Here is an 18151-nt window from a genome sequence, read left to right as displayed (position 1 = left end):
GCAAAGTGATGGCAAAATAATTATATATGGTCATCATGGCATCATACATATATGAATCCTATGCGACTGTTTGTGTAGCATGAGGCACTAAGAGGACAATTAAAAGCATTAAATTGTCATGCCTTGAAGAGACGTTTTGCATGGTGACAAAATCTTCCATGCTAATGAGCTAACATGCTGTACACTCAATAACAATGTTAAGGCTGAGGAAGAGCCGCACTGAGTCACAGGATGCACTTCACAATCCTGGGGGTAGTAGTACTGCAGCGACAATTGATGAAGCCATATCTGTCTAACTGCCATACGAAGTAACCTTTAACATGCATTCATCACATCATGAGTGCATCGGGTCTCCATTTTGCCTGACCTTTAGTCAATCGCAATCGCAACATTGCACGACTCCCCCAGTGTCGAGATTAGCATGGGAGAAATGGATGGTTGACATAAAGAATTTAGGCCCTAATGTGACTACTGGATATATACATGTCAAACATTATTTGTAAAAAAAAAAAAAAAAAAAAAAAAAAAAAGTCGATTAGTACAGCTACCGGAAGGATGTGCTTCCAAGGTGACATGTTTTAGGTCAGCGTGTTCTCTGCCTTGCAGGTGGCCAACACCTCTTCCTCCTCTACCGTGAATACAACCAGGGAAATTAATCCATCCAAACATATCCTGTAACAAGCATATTGCACAAGGGGATTACACAGTGACAGCCAAGGTTTTGTTTTGCAGAGCTCCTGCAGGTTGACTGCCAAAATATCCTGCTACAAGGTGTGACCTATATTTTTGAAACCATTTTATGGCCATTTAGCTCCTCGTGTTAATAAGGCTCACTCTTGGATGTGTTCTGCTGAATGAAAAGACATACTGTATACTGAGTATGTCAACCTGAGTGAAATTGGCCCTCCATCTCACTCAAAACTATGGTCAAATAGTGTAATTTTTTAGTTCTATGTTTGTGCTGTTTGTGCAGTTTGTGCTACTTTTGTTTTTGAGTTATTACAGTTATTACATAGGTCAAACAAAGGTCAGCCAGCTCTCAAACATGCTTGGAATAAAACCAAAGCAGTCAAATTTTGTAGTGCTTGGGTAGGGCTGTTTTGTGCAGTTAAAATGAAAGTTTTTGCTGCTTTCAAGTTTTGGTCTATTACATTACAGCTCCCCAAATGCTCGGAATTATGTAATGGTACAAATGTACCACTAAAAAAATTTGACCACTGTGGTTTAATTCCGAGCATGTTTGGAGGGAGGGAGGCTGACCTTTTATTGACCTATGTAATTTAAAACCATAATAATGCTGCAATAACCCTGTAATAATTCAAAAACAAAAGCAGCAAAACATTAATTTTAATGACACAAAACAGCACTAACCTAGCACAAAAAAAAAATACTACTTTAGTTGAATTCGGAGCATGATGGGGGGCTGGTTATGTAATAGTCCAAAACATAAATTGTTAATAACTCAAAAACAAAGCAGCACAAGTGTTCATTTTAACTGCACAAAACAGCACAAACATAGCACAAAAAATGAGACTACTTTGGCTGAATTCGAAGTATGTTGAGGGACTGGTTATGTAATAGTCCAAAACTTAAATCGTTAATAACTAAAAAAAACAAAAGCAGCAAAAACGTTCATTTTAACTGCACAAACGTAGCACTAACAAATGAGACTACTTTGGTTTAATTTCCGAGCATGTTGGCTGACCTTTGGTTGACCTATATAATAAATAACTCAAAACCAGGGGCTGAACGGTGATCGAGTGGTTAGCGCACAGACCTCACAGCTAGGAGACCAGGGTTCAATTCCACCCTCGGCCATGCATGCGTGGATTTCTCCGGGTACATTCCAAAAACATGCTAGGTTAATTGGCGACTCCAAATTGTCCATAGGTATGAATGTGAGTGTGAATGGTTGTTTGTCTATATGTGCCCTGTGATTGGCTGGTGACCAGTCCAGGGTGTACCCCGCCTTTCGCCCGAAGACAGCTGGGATAGGCTCCAGCAACCCCGCGACCCTCGTGAGGATAAGCGGTAGAAAATGAATGAATTAACTCAAAACCGAAAGCAGGAAATTTTAACTGCACAAATGTAGCACAAAAAAAACATATGCAAATAATATGCAAATTAGCCATCATCATAGTGACTCCCGGTGACTTCTATGACAGCCAATGGCTCCTTTTCTTACGAGGAGTTGACAACATTGGCTGAGTACGATAAATTCATCCATGTTGGCGGGTCTGCAGTAACATTGAAGGTACTCCCTGCCTGTCACACCTCACTATTGGAGAAGCACTGGTTTGAGGTGAGACCACACCTTGCTCTGCTCTGATTGGCACACAGGCTGCATGTGGAGGAAGGATGCAGTATGTATGCATGCGTTCAAAGAGGAGCTCCTCATGCTGGGCTGTCTTGTTTAAGAGGCTGCTTACATGGGAGGATTTCAACATCTTTTTCCAAGACATGAACAAAAGCCAATTTCTACACAGTAAGTATAATCTTTCATATTTTCTGTCTGTACTTTACGTGTATGCACACTGGGATGGCAGTATAATTGAATTAATGAGCACAGTTTTATAAAATAGATAGATAGACTCCCTTTATTGTCATTGCACAAAAACACAGTAGTGAAATTGCCAACAAAATGTCGTTGCCTGGCTCCCATATAATAACAGACACAAAAGAAGATAAGTAATAATAAATAATAATAATAATGTGGAGAATAAATAGATAGAATAGACACCAAATATGAACAACATAATGTAAAGTGCAGCGTGAACAGTAAATTGCCCAAATAATTTAAATAATTTAAATAAATAATAATAGGAAATCGAAGTCCCTTGTGTGTGTCATTATACATAGCAAGAAGTTGATGTCCATTTTGTCAAGTATACATATGTAGTAATTGAGAGTATATTTCAGATTCGTTACCCTGTACATGTGTAATGATAATAAATTGAATCCCATCCTGTGTTTAGTCAGAAAGTCATTCCTGCTGGTATATTGATAATTTACTGTATATCACATACATTACATGTGATGTCACTTAAATTAGAATTATATTTAATACATTTTATTACATTAAAATTATGATCAACATATTATTTAATTATAATTTGCATTTGTTCAAATTATACGTATGTACATTATATATTGTATTTGATTCCTAAAGCGCTTTTATTAAGCTAATTTGGTTTTAGTCCAGATTTTGCTGATAACTGAGGTCTCACAAGAGCAATGGCGTGATTTGATGTGTCTTTGGCTTTGAATGCTAATACTATTATATCATTAAAACATATTTATAGTATCATTTAGACCCCATTCAAAGATGAATAATCGCGTGGCTGATTATGCGGATAACATGCTTGTGCATGAAATGAGGCATAAGTTTGCAATTAGCACAACTACACTCGACAACACTGGCCTTTTTGTGCAAGAACAGCATGGACGCAGGATGCAATGATGTCATGACAGCGCTGCAAGATCATAGCACTTAAAAGGTCCCCTATTATGCAGAAGTTAGTAACAGCATGTGTCCCTGTTTATGAACACCCCATGAAGGCTAAGTTATTATTAGTCAAGCTTGTTGTACAGACTGAATTTATGTAATGTAATGACATTTTTTTTTCTGCTGAAAATTTAGTTGAATACAATTCGTAAACGACCCCAGTGAGGACAAGCGGTATAGAAAATGGATGGATGTTGTTTTAAAATTTTTTAAAATTCAGTGCAAATAGATTTGACGTTTGTAAAATCACGTATACACTTGCGGGAAATTAAGGCTGAATCAATCAATCGTCTCTGAGAGCCAGCCAATCAGATCAAATACATGACATATAGGGGTCCTAACAGGGGTCTTGTAAAAACTAGAAGCATATGTGTGAGCGTGATCATTTTAAAACACACTATATATACAAACGGGCGGCACGGAGGTCGAGTGGTTAGCGCGCAGACCTCACAGCTAGGAGACCAGGGTTCAATTCCACCCTCGGCCATCTCTGTGTGGAGATGGCAGTGGGTTTTCTCCGGGTACTCCGGTTTCCTCCCACATTCCAAAAACATGCTAGGTTAATTAGCGACTCCAAATTGTCCATAGGTATGAATGTGAGTGTGAATGGTTGTTTGTCTATATGTGCCCTGTGATTGGCTGGCGACCAGTCCACGGTGTACCCGGCCTCTCACCCGAAGACAGCTGGGATAGGCTCCAGCACCCCCGCGACCCTCGTGAGGAAAAGCGGTAGAAAATGAATGAATGAACTATATACAAACATTTTCAGCCTTATTTGAAAAAAAATAATAAAAAAATAATATAAAATGTAGGCTTCACTACATTATTTATGTTTTAAATATCTTATACCCTCTGATTATATCTTCTATTTTGGGTAATATGAGTGAAAATGTGACTATAGGGGTGTTATTACATGTGTAGAGGGCTCTAATAATGGTAAAAATTATATTTAGAGAGTCATAAAGAGGTTTTTTATATGCTGTAACTATGAAATCATTCTGTTTATGAACATTATGAACATTTGTGAAATGCACTGACATGACAAGAGATGATTTGCAGCCCGTGCAACGCTTGTGACTCATGGATGTTTTTGATGTTTCTCTTTGTGTGACCAGAACTGACCTTCACGCTGATTGAGCAGAATGTCATCTTCTCAGGAAAATGGCTACTAGCATGCGTCAACCGAGCGCAGACCTTCAGCCAGGCAACGCCAGCTGTAATGTCTCCTCCTTGACGTGCCTGGACAACAACCTGCAGTTGCCCACCTTCACCACGGCCGCCAAAGTCCGGGTGATCATCACCTTCATCCTGTGCGGCGTGTCGGCTTTCTGCAACCTGGCCGTGCTGCGTGCGGCCTACGTCGACGGGAAACGGAAGTCCCACGTCAGGGTGCTGATCATCAACCTGACGCTGGCCGATCTGCTGGTGACCTTCATCGTGATGCCGGTGGACGCCGTGTGGAACATTACGGTACAATGGCTGGCAGGAGATGTCGTCTGCCGGGCGCTGATGTTCCTCAAGCTCCAAGCCATGTACTCTGGCGCCTTCGTCACTGTGGTTATCAGTCTGGACCGCCAGTCGGCCATCCTGAACCCCCTGGCCATCAACGAAGCCAGGAAGAGGAACAGGTGCATGCTAGTGGCGGCGTGGACCATGAGCATCTTGCTGTCTGTCCCTCAGGTGAGCTCACTGGCTGCAGTCAGCTTCTCAAGGTCAAACAAGAACATGACTTCATCATTAGATCATCCTTTGTAGCTGTTTAGTGCAGAAGTACACTCACATGGTTTTCATACACCCCAGTTTTTGTATGATTCAGTTTTCGTCACAAACTTTGGTCTCACTTTACAATAATAATACAGCCGTTGAGGAACTAATGAGGAACTAATGAAGAACAAATGGGGAACTAATGACTAAGGCACATACATTTTGAGTGGTTACTAAGGAACTAATGAGGAACTAATAACTAAGACACATATAATTAAAGTAGTTACTGAGGAACTAATGAAGAACTAATGGGGAACTAATGACTAAGGCACGTCAATTTGGAGTGGTTGCTAAGGAACTAATGAGGAACTAATGACTAAGACACATAGAATTAAAATAGTTACTGAGGAACCAATGAAGAACTGATGGGGAACTAATGACTAAGGCACATGAATTTAGAGTGGTTACTAAGGAACTAATGGGGAACTAATACTAAGGCACATACATTTAGAGTGGTTACTAAGGAACTATTGAGGAACTAATGACCAAGGCACATGTATTTAGAGTGGTTACTAAGGAACTAATGGGGAACTAATGGCTAAGGTCCATTAAATTTAGAGTGGTTACTAAGGAACTAATGAGGAACTAATGCCCAAGGCACATATATTTAGAGTGGTTACTAAGAAACTAATGGGGAACTAATGACTAAGGCACATACATTTAGAGTGGTTACTAAGGAACTAATGGGAAAAGTGGTTACTAAGAAACTAATGGGAAACTAATGCCCAAGGCACATACATTTAGAGTGGTTACTAAGGAACTAATGGGGAACTAATGACCAAGGCACATACATTTAGAGTGGTTACTAAGGAACTAATGAGGAACTGATGACCAAGGCACATATATTTAGAGTGGCTACTAAGGAACTAATGGGGGACTAATGACCAAGGCACACATATCTAGAGTGGTTACTCGGAAACTAATGGGGGACTAATGACCAAGGCACATATTTAGAGTGGTTACTAAGAAACTAATTGGGAACTAATACTAAGGCACATACATTTAGAGTGGTTACTAAGGAACTATTGAGGAACTAATGACCAAGGCACATGTATTTAGAGTGGTTACTAAGGAACTAATGGGGAACTAATGGCTAAGGTCCATTAAATTTAGAGTGGTTACTAAGGAACTAATGAGGAACTAATGCCCAAGGCACATATATTTAGAGTGGTTACTAAGAAACTAATGGGGAACTAATGACTAAGGCACATACATTTAGAGTGGTTACTAAGGAACTAATGGGAAAAGTGGTTACTAAGAAACTAATGGGAAACTAATGCCCAAGGCACATACATTTAGAGTGGTTACTAAGGAACTAATGGGGAACTAATGCCCAAGGCACATACATTTAGAGTGGTTACTAAGGAACTAATGGGGAACTAATGCCCAAGGCACATACATTTAGAGTGGTTACTAAGGAACTAATGGGGAACTAATGCCCAAGGCACATACATTTAGAGTGGTTACTAAGGAACTAATGGGGAACTAATGACCAAGGCACATACATTTAGAGTGGTTACTAAGGAACTAATGAGGAACTGATGACCAAGGCACATATATTTAGAGTGGTTACTAAGGAACTAATGGGGGACTAATGACCAAGGCACACATATCTAGAGTGGTTACTCGGAAACTAATGGGGGACTAATGACCAAGGCACATATTTAGAGTGGTTACTAAGAAACTAATTGGGAACTAATGACTAAGGCACATACATTTAGAGTGGTTACTAAGGAACTGATGAGGAAATGTGGAAATGTATCTCGATTTTATTGTACAAAGAACCAAACAAGCAAAACTATACCATCATCATTGTCATGTTAAAAATGTCCTCATAGATATTTAAGAGGCTGCAGTACACAGTCATATTTTAATAATAAAGTAAACCACAGGTCGCCTTTATGCTTAAGTCATGAGATGTGGTATAAAACATTTAAAATGAACGCAGAAGTCGCTGGCTAAATTCAACATTTACTCTTAGAAATGATAATTTTCTTGTGTACTACAGATATAGAATTATCCTTCATTATCCTCCACATACATCACGGATGTCTAAAGCAGCCTGGGGACCATTATTGGACCTTGGCATGCTGTATTCTGAAAATAAAATGAAAAATGAATGAATTATCATTGATATATATACCGGGTGGGTTTTAATCCAAAGAGGTTTCATTTTGCGAGGCCTTGGACGAGATATCATGGCATTAAGACCTGGTGAGATTTCTCATCAAGAAAGGTATAAGAGCGGGAGTGAGCTCCATCTTGGTACTGCTGTGCAATGCATGTTTGAAAGCTATAAAAACCCCTCCATAACGCAACCCAGTCCCTGACTAAAACTACTTTTGAATAACATTTTTGTGAGGGAGATCCAGGATCAGGAGACAACGTCATTTATCAAGATTCAGTCTTTCATATTGCAAGGAAAGAACTCAATAGGTTTCATTTCCCTGCTCAGATATTCCTGTTCCACAATGTGACCATCAAGCATCCCGAGGACTTCACCCAGTGCACCACACGTGGAAGTTTTGGGAGACGCTGGCACGAGACAGCGTACAACATGTTTACCTTCTCGTGCCTTTTCCTGCTGCCGCTGGCCATCATGATCACATGCTACACCAGGATCTTCTGTGAGATCTCCAGGCGCCTGAAAAGGGACAACAGTGAGTGATATGATGTCATGAGTCATTTTCTATTCAAGTTGAACCGACTGAATTTGTTCCTTCCTGCCAGTACCCTCCAGTGAAGTACATTTGCGCTGCTCCAAGAACAACATCCCCAGGGCTCGCATGAGAACCCTGAAAATGAGCATTGTGATCGTGCTGTCCTTCATCATCTGCTGGACTCCCTACTACCTGCTGGGTCTGTGGTACTGGTTCTTCCCAGACAACCTGGAAGGGAAGGTCTCCCACTCGCTGACCCACCTCCTGTTCGTCTTCGGGCTAGTAAACGCCTGCCTGGACCCGCTCATCTACGGTCTCTTCACCATTCACTTCCGCAAGGGCCTTCGCAAGTTCTACTGCAGATCGGAAGCCACCGTAGACACAGACGTTAACACGATAATTGCCAGATTCGCCAGTAGCGCAAACCCGCTGAAACGAGAGGTCAGCTCCAGCCCCCAGGATAAGTTCATGATGTGCTGCGATAATGACAGCTCAATTACAGGAGGCGGTGTTCTAACGACACATAACACTGCAGAGACATACCTGGAGAGCGCCATGTGAATACAAATCTGACAATGTGCTTACGTAACGCGACAAATCCACATTTATGCTGTGACATCATGTACTGTATTTCAGGGATGTCATTTCAAGACAATTCTTTTGTTTCCAACTTTGTGAGTAGTCTGAAGAAGGGCCTTTTCTGAAAGCCTGTGGACAAAGCAAGGTCTATGAAGGAGTGTTTGGGTGAGTTTACTGTAGATGAACATAAAAGTCGCATCCTTAGAATAAAGATTATCAGCCAAGGAAAGTAAGGATAATAGAATCTATTAACATTTTCAAATACACAGACTATTTTTAAAAACTAATACCATTTATGATGTAATTTACTTATATTAAAACTTTTTAAGTACCTGTATAGTGATAAAAATTTGAATATTTAAAATTTGAAAAAACATCACAGAAGAAATTACTAATAATAATAACATATGCAAATAATATCTAACCATTATATACAAAACACATATTTGCAAGTCCTATTTAAAAAATAATTAAAACTAATATTAAAATGTATTTTAAAATTGCTCAAAGTTTCACCAAAAAATACAAATAAAATCTCAAAATATTAAAAAATGTAAAAAAATTGTTTACAAAAAGTCACAAAACATTTTCAAAAAATACACAAAACATTGAATAAAGTAAAAAATCAATTACAAAAAGTCCTCAATAACAAAATCTATACATAAAGAAATCAAGTATGCTAAAAAAAAATAAATAAAAAACAACAATAAATCAAAAACAACACATCTAAAAAAAACAAACACTATTTTTGGGGGGAAAACATAGCCTAGTCCTAAAATTTTCTAATTTCTAAAATTTCCTAATTTTCCAATTAGAGAAAAAAGAGTGCATTATTAAAGAGTCTGTGTGTGCTCTGCAACATTGTAAATTGTGGTATCGCTGATTAAAAGTGTGGACTGTGACTCTGCCGTTCCTTTCAGGTAGACAGAACAAGACATAGCACACGGTAATCACCCACACTGCAACACTGAACACAACTCTGCACTGATCCTCTGCATAGAGCTTATCAGCAAACACGCTTCGGGCTTGGCACCTTGAGGGGGCGCTGAGTCAATTCTCAAATGTAACGTTTGTTGTTGTCCTCCCCCCATTGGAATGCAATGGGATTGGTATGTGAAAGCTATAATGAACTGAATTTATTCTCTCTTTACATCACAAAAGCAATTCAATGTTAATGCAAATAGCAGAATATGCCTTATGATCCGCACACATCACACACAAAACAGTCAAAGGACATCTGCATAGCCACATAGCTACTCTTTTAAAGGGGAAGTGCACTTTTGTGAGGGAATTTTGCCCATCATTCACAACCATTATGAGAAACATGAACACATTTCACCAACAATGTTGCATTTACACAACTGACCTGTACATTAACTGAGCTACAGCGATATTGTTATTGGAGCAGCTTATTGTAGCAGCACTCATGTCTCAAGCTACTTGCTAGTAATGCTACCTACTGATGCTGGTACTGTGTTATGCTGAAAGATATTCCATCAGTCGGCATCCCAAAGAGAGCCTACATTGTAAGTAACTGTATTGTGTGTGTGTGTACGTTTCACTATAGACTGATCTGCCTAGCACACAGCAACATTATTATCTGCCTGGGAGAAGAGCTGCTGCTCACCTTGTTGACAGAAGTAGCGTTATCCCGGGCTCAAACTGAATCTGTTGCGGCGCCGGTACTGATGGAGTCCGGCTCACACCTACTCCGGTAGACACAGCATCAAGCTCCGCTCCGGCTGTGGAAACATACAGCTTGACCAGAGACTGCTCCGGTGTCAACGGCGTCAGAAAAAAAGTCAGACTCAAACTGATTCTTTCTGTTGTGCCGTACGACCGCCGGAGACGAAGTTAGTTTGAGCCGACAACAGAGATTTCAATGCTTCCGGCGCCCACAACAGAGCCACAACGGATTCAGTGTGAGCCTGAGGTTAGAAAAATGGTAACACAAGAAATGCATGTCAATACAATCCTCACATAGCATGCAAATATCAATAAATAAATCTGATTGGGTGATCTGCAAGAATTTGAATCACTTGGACAAGGCGCTATTAGGAAGTGTAGTCACGCCACCGGTATAAAATGTACGGAAATGAAGGACGCAGTAAACACTTTTGCTGAAGGTGCCAAGAAGGTCTTTCATAAGACTCTCACTTGTCGTTCTTTGGCAATAACTACACCGCTCACAATTCAAATGAGGCCTTGGGGAACAAATTAAAAATCAATATCAGATCCCAGTATGGGGAATGATACAATGAGCTGTGTTAGAATAATAATGTATTCATCTCTGTGTACACGTCACATCCAGTCCATTGGAATTTAAGCTTTTTCAAGCTTCATTCTCTTCCTTTGCAACCTCATTACAATACCACCACTGAGTACCGTATCAATGATGAGCAGTTCTTTTATGTTTTTACATCAGCGCCCGTCGTCGCCTGCAGTCGCTTCCATGTCTCTGTTAAAGCTTTGTGCCTTTCATCCAGTGATAGAGCTCTGTAAATGACAACACAGCATCTAAAGCATCTAAAAAAAAAAACCACACACATTTAAGTGAGAGGAGATGACGAGGAAGCCAACCTTTTCTGGAGGTACATGTTGCAAGCGTCCTCCCCAGTGACGCTTGTTTTTTGTTGCCATGGAAATTGTAGATGTGAAACAACATATGGCTCAATGACGTCATGCTCGTCGAAACGTAGGACGAGGAGTTGTCTTTGCCTTTTGTGTTTTAAGGAGGAAGAACAACCGGTGGGTTCCTTGTCACCTGGATGAGACCAACAAACCTTCAGTCATGCTTTGCTAATCATTTAGTCATCAAATACATCTTAAAAAAACAGAAAAAAAGTGGGATATGGCGTAGTTTCTCCAATAAGGCACATTCATTCATTCATTTTCTACCACTTATCCTCACGAGGGTCATGGGGGTGCTGGAGCCTATCCCAGAGAGGTGGGGTACACCCTGGACTGGTTGCCAGCCAATCACAGGGCACATATAGACAAACAACCATTCACACTCACATTCATACCTATGGACAATTTGGAGTCGCCAATTAACCTAGCATGTTTTTGGAATGTGGGAGGAAACCGGAGTACCCGGAGAAAACCCACGCATGCACGGGGAGAACATGCAAACTCCACACAGAGATGGCAGAGAGTGGAATTGAACCCGGGTCTCCTAGCTGTGAGGTCTGCATGCTAACCACACGTCCGCCGTACAGCAGTAAGGCACATTTAAAGATAAATACAATTGACATGAGATGTGCACAGTAGGGCTATCAATCGATTAAAATATTTAATCGCAATTAATCACATTTGTTTATGGTTAACTCGATTAATCCAGAGGTACACATTTTTATTTATAGTATATTATATCATATTTTTTTCATTTCCATTGCATGTGTATTTGAAGGATAGCTCCTTTCAAGTAAATGCCTAGTACTCCCTGTAATTGAGTATATAAATGTCATCTACGGTATTTATTTATGTTGGATGCTGTTCTTGACACAACCATCCCCTTTATCTGAGCTTGGGACCAGCACTGGACATATCTGGTGGCCGGGAAGTGCACTTGTCCAAACTGCAAAACAAATTACAGTTCCCCAAACCAGAAGGGAAACGTACCAAATCCTGGAATTAGAGAAGATGATAACATTTTGACCAATTCTGTATTTTTCCAAAAAAATAAATACATCGTGATGTTTCCTGGTTGAGTAAGACTTATTATTAGTCAAAGAAATAGCCAAATTTAAGCATATGTTACATGTTCTTTTCATGACATCAAGCATTTTCAAGCATAAAAATGGCTAAATTAAATAAAATACAAATATAAAGCATTCAAAAGACACATTCAAAGACTTTGATTAAAGGTAGAATTCTACAATGGTCACTAGGTGTCGATGTTGTCAGAAATTCACTTATGATGGTCGGGTCTGGAACCAACTAACCGCGATAAACAAGGCATGATAAGTGATACAACTTCATTAATTAACTTGTAATTAACTAACTTGTAATTAATTTATTAATTAATTATTGCAAATGCAATTCTGTGACGGGATGCCCTTTGGTGAGCACTACTTCTTTATTAATACATGTGGTAAAATGTAACATCAATGTGCCAACAGTGCAATCTTTTGGTGGAAAGTATGAATTGCGTATACTATATTCAGAATAACACTGCAGGAAAACGATGAAAAAAAATATATAGGACAAATATGTATTGATTCTGTGTAAGAAAATAAATACTGTGATACTGTATATTAAAATACATTATGTCAAAGGCAGAAGATAAGCGCGCACCACTATTGATCAACTATTTTATGTCTTCAACACACCATGCACATTCACACGTTTAGAGATAATTGAACCGTAATTGGCCTCGTTTTGTGTCAATCTGGGCTACTTTTTCCAGTTTGTGTGATTGTAATTTGTTTCGGCTTCCGTGAATGTTTCTTTTTTTACCTAGCATGAACAGAATGTGCTGCTTGTCGTTCAGAGTGTAAACAGGATTGCAGGGGGTAGCCAACAGATGACCAGTGGGAGGAATCAAGGCGCATACTATGGCTTTGTTGACGGCATCTTGCAGGAACATTTTCCCATTACGATGCACCACAAGCACCTTTCCGGGAAACCACAAGACGACAAAAATATGATTTTCAACTATTCTTTTCACGTTTTCCCTCTCTTGATAATCTGTATTCCTACCAAGCCCTTCAGGAATGCCACTGATGCAGTAACAGTCAGCATGTCACGACTGTCTTGTGGCCTTTGTATGCGATAAAAAAAACAGATTTCAAAGTGTTAATTTGATGAATAAACATGCATGCATTCATTGTGGAAATAATGAAACATTTTGGTAACCTTTGTGAGAGCTGCAATGTGACAGCTGCTGCTCCTCGCCTCGTGTTCATAACATACAAAGCTCCACTCTTGCAAACCACCATAAGATGGATTTCACCTGCGGTTAAGGTCTGGGTAATATCAGTGCATGCAGGCCAGTATTCCACAAACTGCAGCCTGAGAAAAGCGCTGTCTGTTGAGAGCGTACAGACAGACAATGGAGCGCCTGAAGGAGAAATGATGATAGGAAGAATCAAACAAACCCCAAAGCTGTTTTGGGTATTAAAAAGCCTAACAAGCACAAATGTTTATTTGCCTAGCAGTCACTTACAACAACGCTTTCTTTTCAAATACTGATTCAGCCTCATTATAGTCTTTTGGGTGAGTTCCTCTGAGGGAAATGCTAAATATATCTGAGATGTGGCCTTCTGGAGAATGCACCGGGTCACGCTATAAGTGTGTAGTTGCATGGCACAGCTGCGGGCGGCATCCTTTCAGATGTCACAGTAGCTGGCTCACAAGAGGAAGCTTTTTGATAGATTTTTGATAGTTGATAAAGTGAAGCAGATTCTTTCTGTAGCTGTTGATTCTTATTCAACTACAGAATGGCGTATCTCAAATTCTGCCATTTTAAAAGATAACCACTTTGATCAGGTTTGATTTCTTTTTACTATGTGTGGAGTTAGCATGTTCTCCCCATACGTGCATGGGTTTTTCTCATGGGAAATGAAAAAAATATGATATAATATACTATAGATAAAAACGTGTACCTCTGGATTAATTGAGTTAACCATAAACAAATGTGATTAATTGCGATTAAATATTTTAATCGATTGAGAGCCCTACTGTGCACATCTCATGTCAATTGTATTTATATTGTACTGGAATAATTGAGTTAACCATAAACAAATGTGATTAATTGCGATTAAATATTTTAATCGATTGATAGCCCTACTGTGCACATCTCATGTCAATTGTATTTATCTTTAAATGTTGCCTCACTGCTGTACGGCGGATGTGTGGTTAGCGCGCAGACCTCACAGCTAGGAGACCCGGGTTCAATTCCACTCTCTGCCATCTCTGTGTGGAGTTTGCATGTTCTCCCCGTGCATGCGTGGGTTTTCTCCGGGTAGTCCGGTTTCCTCCCACATTCCAAAAACATGCTAGGTTAATTGGCGACTTCAAATTGTCCATAGGTATGAATGTGAGTGTGAATGGTTGTTTGTCTATATGTGCCCTGTGATTGGCTGGGGACTACGCCACCCCTTCTCTTGCCCAAAGACCCATGACCCTCGTGGGGATAAGCGGCATAAAAAATGGATGGATGGATGATTATTATTGCAGCTCTAGTACTGGTTATCATAAAATTGTTTTAAAAGATTAAACCCATATTTGTACTTGTGTTATATGTTTCTTAGCTACCCTTTGACTTTTGCGTGTTATGCTGCTGGTTTATGGTTGATGGGTTCAAAGTTTAAGAAAAAAGTTGTGTCTTATACATCGGAAATTACGATAACATAGATAATAGCAATACCACCAATGATGTAGGCTACTTACCAACGAGCCTGTCCCAGACACACACCAGAGTGTTGCTGAGGCCGAGCACAATGAAACGAGTGCACCTACTGACGGCGGAGCACAGGATTTCTGCTGCATTGGGCCACAGCACAGACGGCTGAGGTTCTGGATCTGCATCATAAACAGCTTTATTGTTGTGAACACTGAAAGTAAGCTTTTTTTTAAGCTGTTTTTGTGTGACCTTGTTTGGACTTTGGTGTTTTGGACAGCGTGTGGTAAAGAAGATTGTAGCTTCCGTTCCACCAAAAACAGACAATGACTGGACATCCTGCTGTGAGAAGGTGAATAGGTTAAAAACACTACATTAAAAAAATGTGAAAATTCTGCTGTATTCTCTTTTACAAACCTGGCGTTGGTTTATTCTCGCCATGACAAGGACCACATTTCATGAGAAAGTGATAAGTGCAATGTCTGAGAAAGACTTAACGCAATTAGCAACAACTCAATCGCTCCGTGTGGATTTGTAGTAACTTTATTGTACCTGGGTGGCTCGTTTGTCTCATCTAGGATTAAACAGTGAGTCAACAAGTCGGAGGAATCTGCCATGTTTGCTGCCAAACAACACAAACACATCTCCAAAAGTCATGCAAGTAAAAATGATATAAAGTCTTCATTTTAAGTAACTAATACCTGCAGTAGGAATAATTTTATTCACCCGAGCAGCTGGAGACCATTTCATATTTGCAGAGATTTTGGGATCCTGTGGATAGAAAAGCACACTAATAAATCATATTGGGCCTCAAGTCATAAACAAGATATTCTGAACATACAGTAATTAACATAAATGGATTTACGTATAATTACTATACAACAAAAAGTGCCTTTCACTTCCTACTACACCAGACTGTATCTATACTGTCTCCATACCAAACTATACTCTTTCATATTATACTTTAAGTCATTTAACTCAACTAGAATATATTTTTACTATAGTATATTTAACGTTTAAAGTACATTTACCACCCCATTCTACACTATAGTACCTTGAGCTCTCTCAGCCAGTCCTCGACAGGAAATAAATAAATATCCAGCCAAATATCACTGTTACCTAAGAGGATACATTTAATTATGCAATTTTCAAATGTAAAATACAACTGACAATTTCAGGAAATGGTGAAACAATAATAATACTTACAGTTCATTGTTATAGCTCCATAGTTGCCTCCTTCAGATATGTCAAAGTTCAAGCAAATGCTCCTTTTGTTGATATCGTCCTGATATAAGAAAAAAAAATGAAAATAGCACTAAAAAGCCGGACAAATGTGTTGATAGTTGTGGTAACTCACCAATGTGTTAATAACACTGAAGAGATAAATAGATTCTAAGTTATACAAAAAGACTCTGGCAACACCTGAGGAGATATATATGACAAATAAATAAACTGTTATTTGTAGGTTTGAATCATGTTTATCATTTATCACATACACAAACATTGCGATTAACGTGAGAGTTCATGTTGTGGCTACATGTAATGTTCAGTGAAACACTACAGTGACGGATGAGTACGCTGTTGACAGAGCATCTAATAATACAGAGAGGCTTAATAATATAATTGTACCAACCCATATCATCAATACTGGCCAGCAAATAGGAGGTCTCACAGGTGGTGACCATGTGAACAGACGTAATCTCTAGCTTGTCCTGCTGCCACGTGGCCTCACAGGTCAGTGTACTCGAACACCACACAGACAGGCCCCTGGCGTGACCTATGGTGAGGTATTTGTCGTCGTCTGAACACGAAAGGCAATTGGTGTGCGCAGGAAGCTGCAGGATCAACGAGACATAGACTCATAGAACATGCTCCAATTCAAAATAATGCAAAGTCATATGAAAGTATTTCCTCATAACGTGGCCAATGCTTGTAATGTCTTTTCACCTGAATAAAATAAACACAGCACCTTTAGTAGTCGCTTTAACTATCAGTAGACATTTTACGACACAGAGCATGCATGGCATCTGTAAAGCTGACATGCTTAAGTTAGATTGAACTTGAAAATGAACTTAATTTGTGGATTTATACCATAGCCAACTGAAACATATTGGCAGATCTAGTGTGAGCCATATACAGTATAATACATATGTTAAATGTTACCATAAAGTAACAACTTCAACAGTTAAAAAAAAGGACTTAAAGTATGGAGAAACATAATAATGAAATAGAATTAAAAAAACACAAGTAAAAGGTGTTGTAATGACATAGTATTTAGTGATGGAAAAATACACACAGCAAAACATTTATTTTCCAAAGAACAAACAGATTTGTTGTCACGTGTTTTTCATAGGACTGCAACTACATAGTCTATAATTATTACTTTTGTTGCTGCCGCTCTATATGAGGAAATGCGGTAATTAAAAAAAACGTACCTGTGCCGCACTGGTCAGTTGTAACACCGCGGATTTCTTTCTTAATTTTCCTGCACTGCTACAAACTGACGTCATTTCTGAAGCGGTTGAGCCTTTTGCGTTGTTAATGGACAGTAATCAGCATTAAAATAAAAAATGTGAGATTTTTTTAAGCAGTTTAACGCTTTGACTCTAGCGTGGTGTCGTTAGCGAATGCTAATGACTGTTAACGTTAGCTAACCGTGTCATGTATTACTGTAGTAGATATATAATAATCTATACCATCTCGTTTCAATTTAACGGTTAAACTATTTCTTCCTTTTAAACAAATGTGTTGTGTTTTAAATCTCCTCCTACTATACAAAAACCGGACGACGAGGCTTTTAAAGAACTGCCAACGTCGCCACGGCGTAACTAATGTTTGCAGCCAGTCGTCATGGCAACGTCTCCCCGGAAACGTGGAGATTATGGGATACCGTCGCGAGGCTTGCTTCGGGAATAGTTGTAGCAGCAGGTACATATTCGAATATTTCTAGTAATGTTTATTGTTGTAGTTTGAGGTGTAATATTCTAAATAGTCAAAAACCCTTTGTATTACTTGAATGTTTTATTCTTTTGAAGGGTGCACATATTCAAGACAGCTGTGTATACATGTAATATATATAAATGAGTGCTTTCCTCACAGTCTAGTGCACATTGTGAAAGCTCATTCACTCTTATGACAATAACACTTCCATCGATAAATGAAATAATTTGCCAGGTGATTCTTTAATAAAAGCTAGATGTAATTTTGAATGAATAAGTAAATGTTACTGTAGGGCACATACACATTACAAATATTGCGAAATTCCAGGAATAAACATGTAAATCTTATCAATTCATACAC

General features: G+C 39.2%; 2 protein-coding genes across 7 annotated transcripts; one reads left to right on the top strand and one right to left on the bottom strand.

Annotated features, from left to right (window-relative positions):
• The first annotated feature begins 2363 nt into the window (after nt 1-2363).
• Nucleotides 2364-9881, top strand: LOC131139453 (putative gonadotropin-releasing hormone II receptor). The gene is made up of 4 exons (XM_058089097.1): nt 2364-2485; nt 4621-5185; nt 7725-7929; nt 8000-9881. Exons 2-4 carry the CDS (start codon nt 4667-4669, stop codon nt 8488-8490), a joined length of 1215 nt encoding a protein of 404 aa, XP_057945080.1. The 5' UTR covers nt 2364-2485; nt 4621-4666; the 3' UTR covers nt 8491-9881.
• Nucleotides 2683-17830, bottom strand: wdr93 (WD repeat domain 93). 6 transcript variants are annotated; one of them, XM_058089092.1, is made up of 18 exons: nt 17287-17830; nt 16485-16686; nt 16209-16273; nt 16058-16136; nt 15906-15970; nt 15553-15622; nt 15404-15473; nt 15269-15333; nt 15104-15193; nt 14902-15033; nt 13366-13570; nt 13210-13270; nt 12967-13123; nt 11089-11272; nt 10894-11004; nt 10136-10436; nt 7835-7913; nt 2683-5208 (listed from the first exon to the last, which is right to left on the bottom strand). In XM_058089092.1, exons 1-15 carry the CDS (start codon nt 17359-17361, stop codon nt 10917-10919), a joined length of 1608 nt encoding a protein of 535 aa, XP_057945075.1. In that variant the 5' UTR covers nt 17362-17830; the 3' UTR covers nt 2683-5208; nt 7835-7913; nt 10136-10436; nt 10894-10916. The 6 variants fall into 6 exon arrangements, with proteins under 6 accessions (XP_057945075.1, XP_057945076.1, XP_057945074.1 ...); XM_058089093.1 differs by having other exon boundaries at nt 10136-10250; XM_058089091.1 differs by having other exon boundaries at nt 10136-10250; nt 10323-11004; nt 17287-17828.
• Between the last annotated feature and the right edge of the window lie 321 nt (nt 17831-18151).

This window comes from Doryrhamphus excisus, chromosome 12, assembly GCF_030265055.1.
Source record: "Doryrhamphus excisus isolate RoL2022-K1 chromosome 12, RoL_Dexc_1.0, whole genome shotgun sequence".
In the NCBI taxonomy this organism is placed as follows: domain Eukaryota; kingdom Metazoa; phylum Chordata; class Actinopteri; order Syngnathiformes; family Syngnathidae; genus Doryrhamphus; species Doryrhamphus excisus.
The sequence above is the reverse complement of the archived record's forward strand: the minus strand, read 5'-3'. Positions and strand labels throughout refer to the sequence as shown.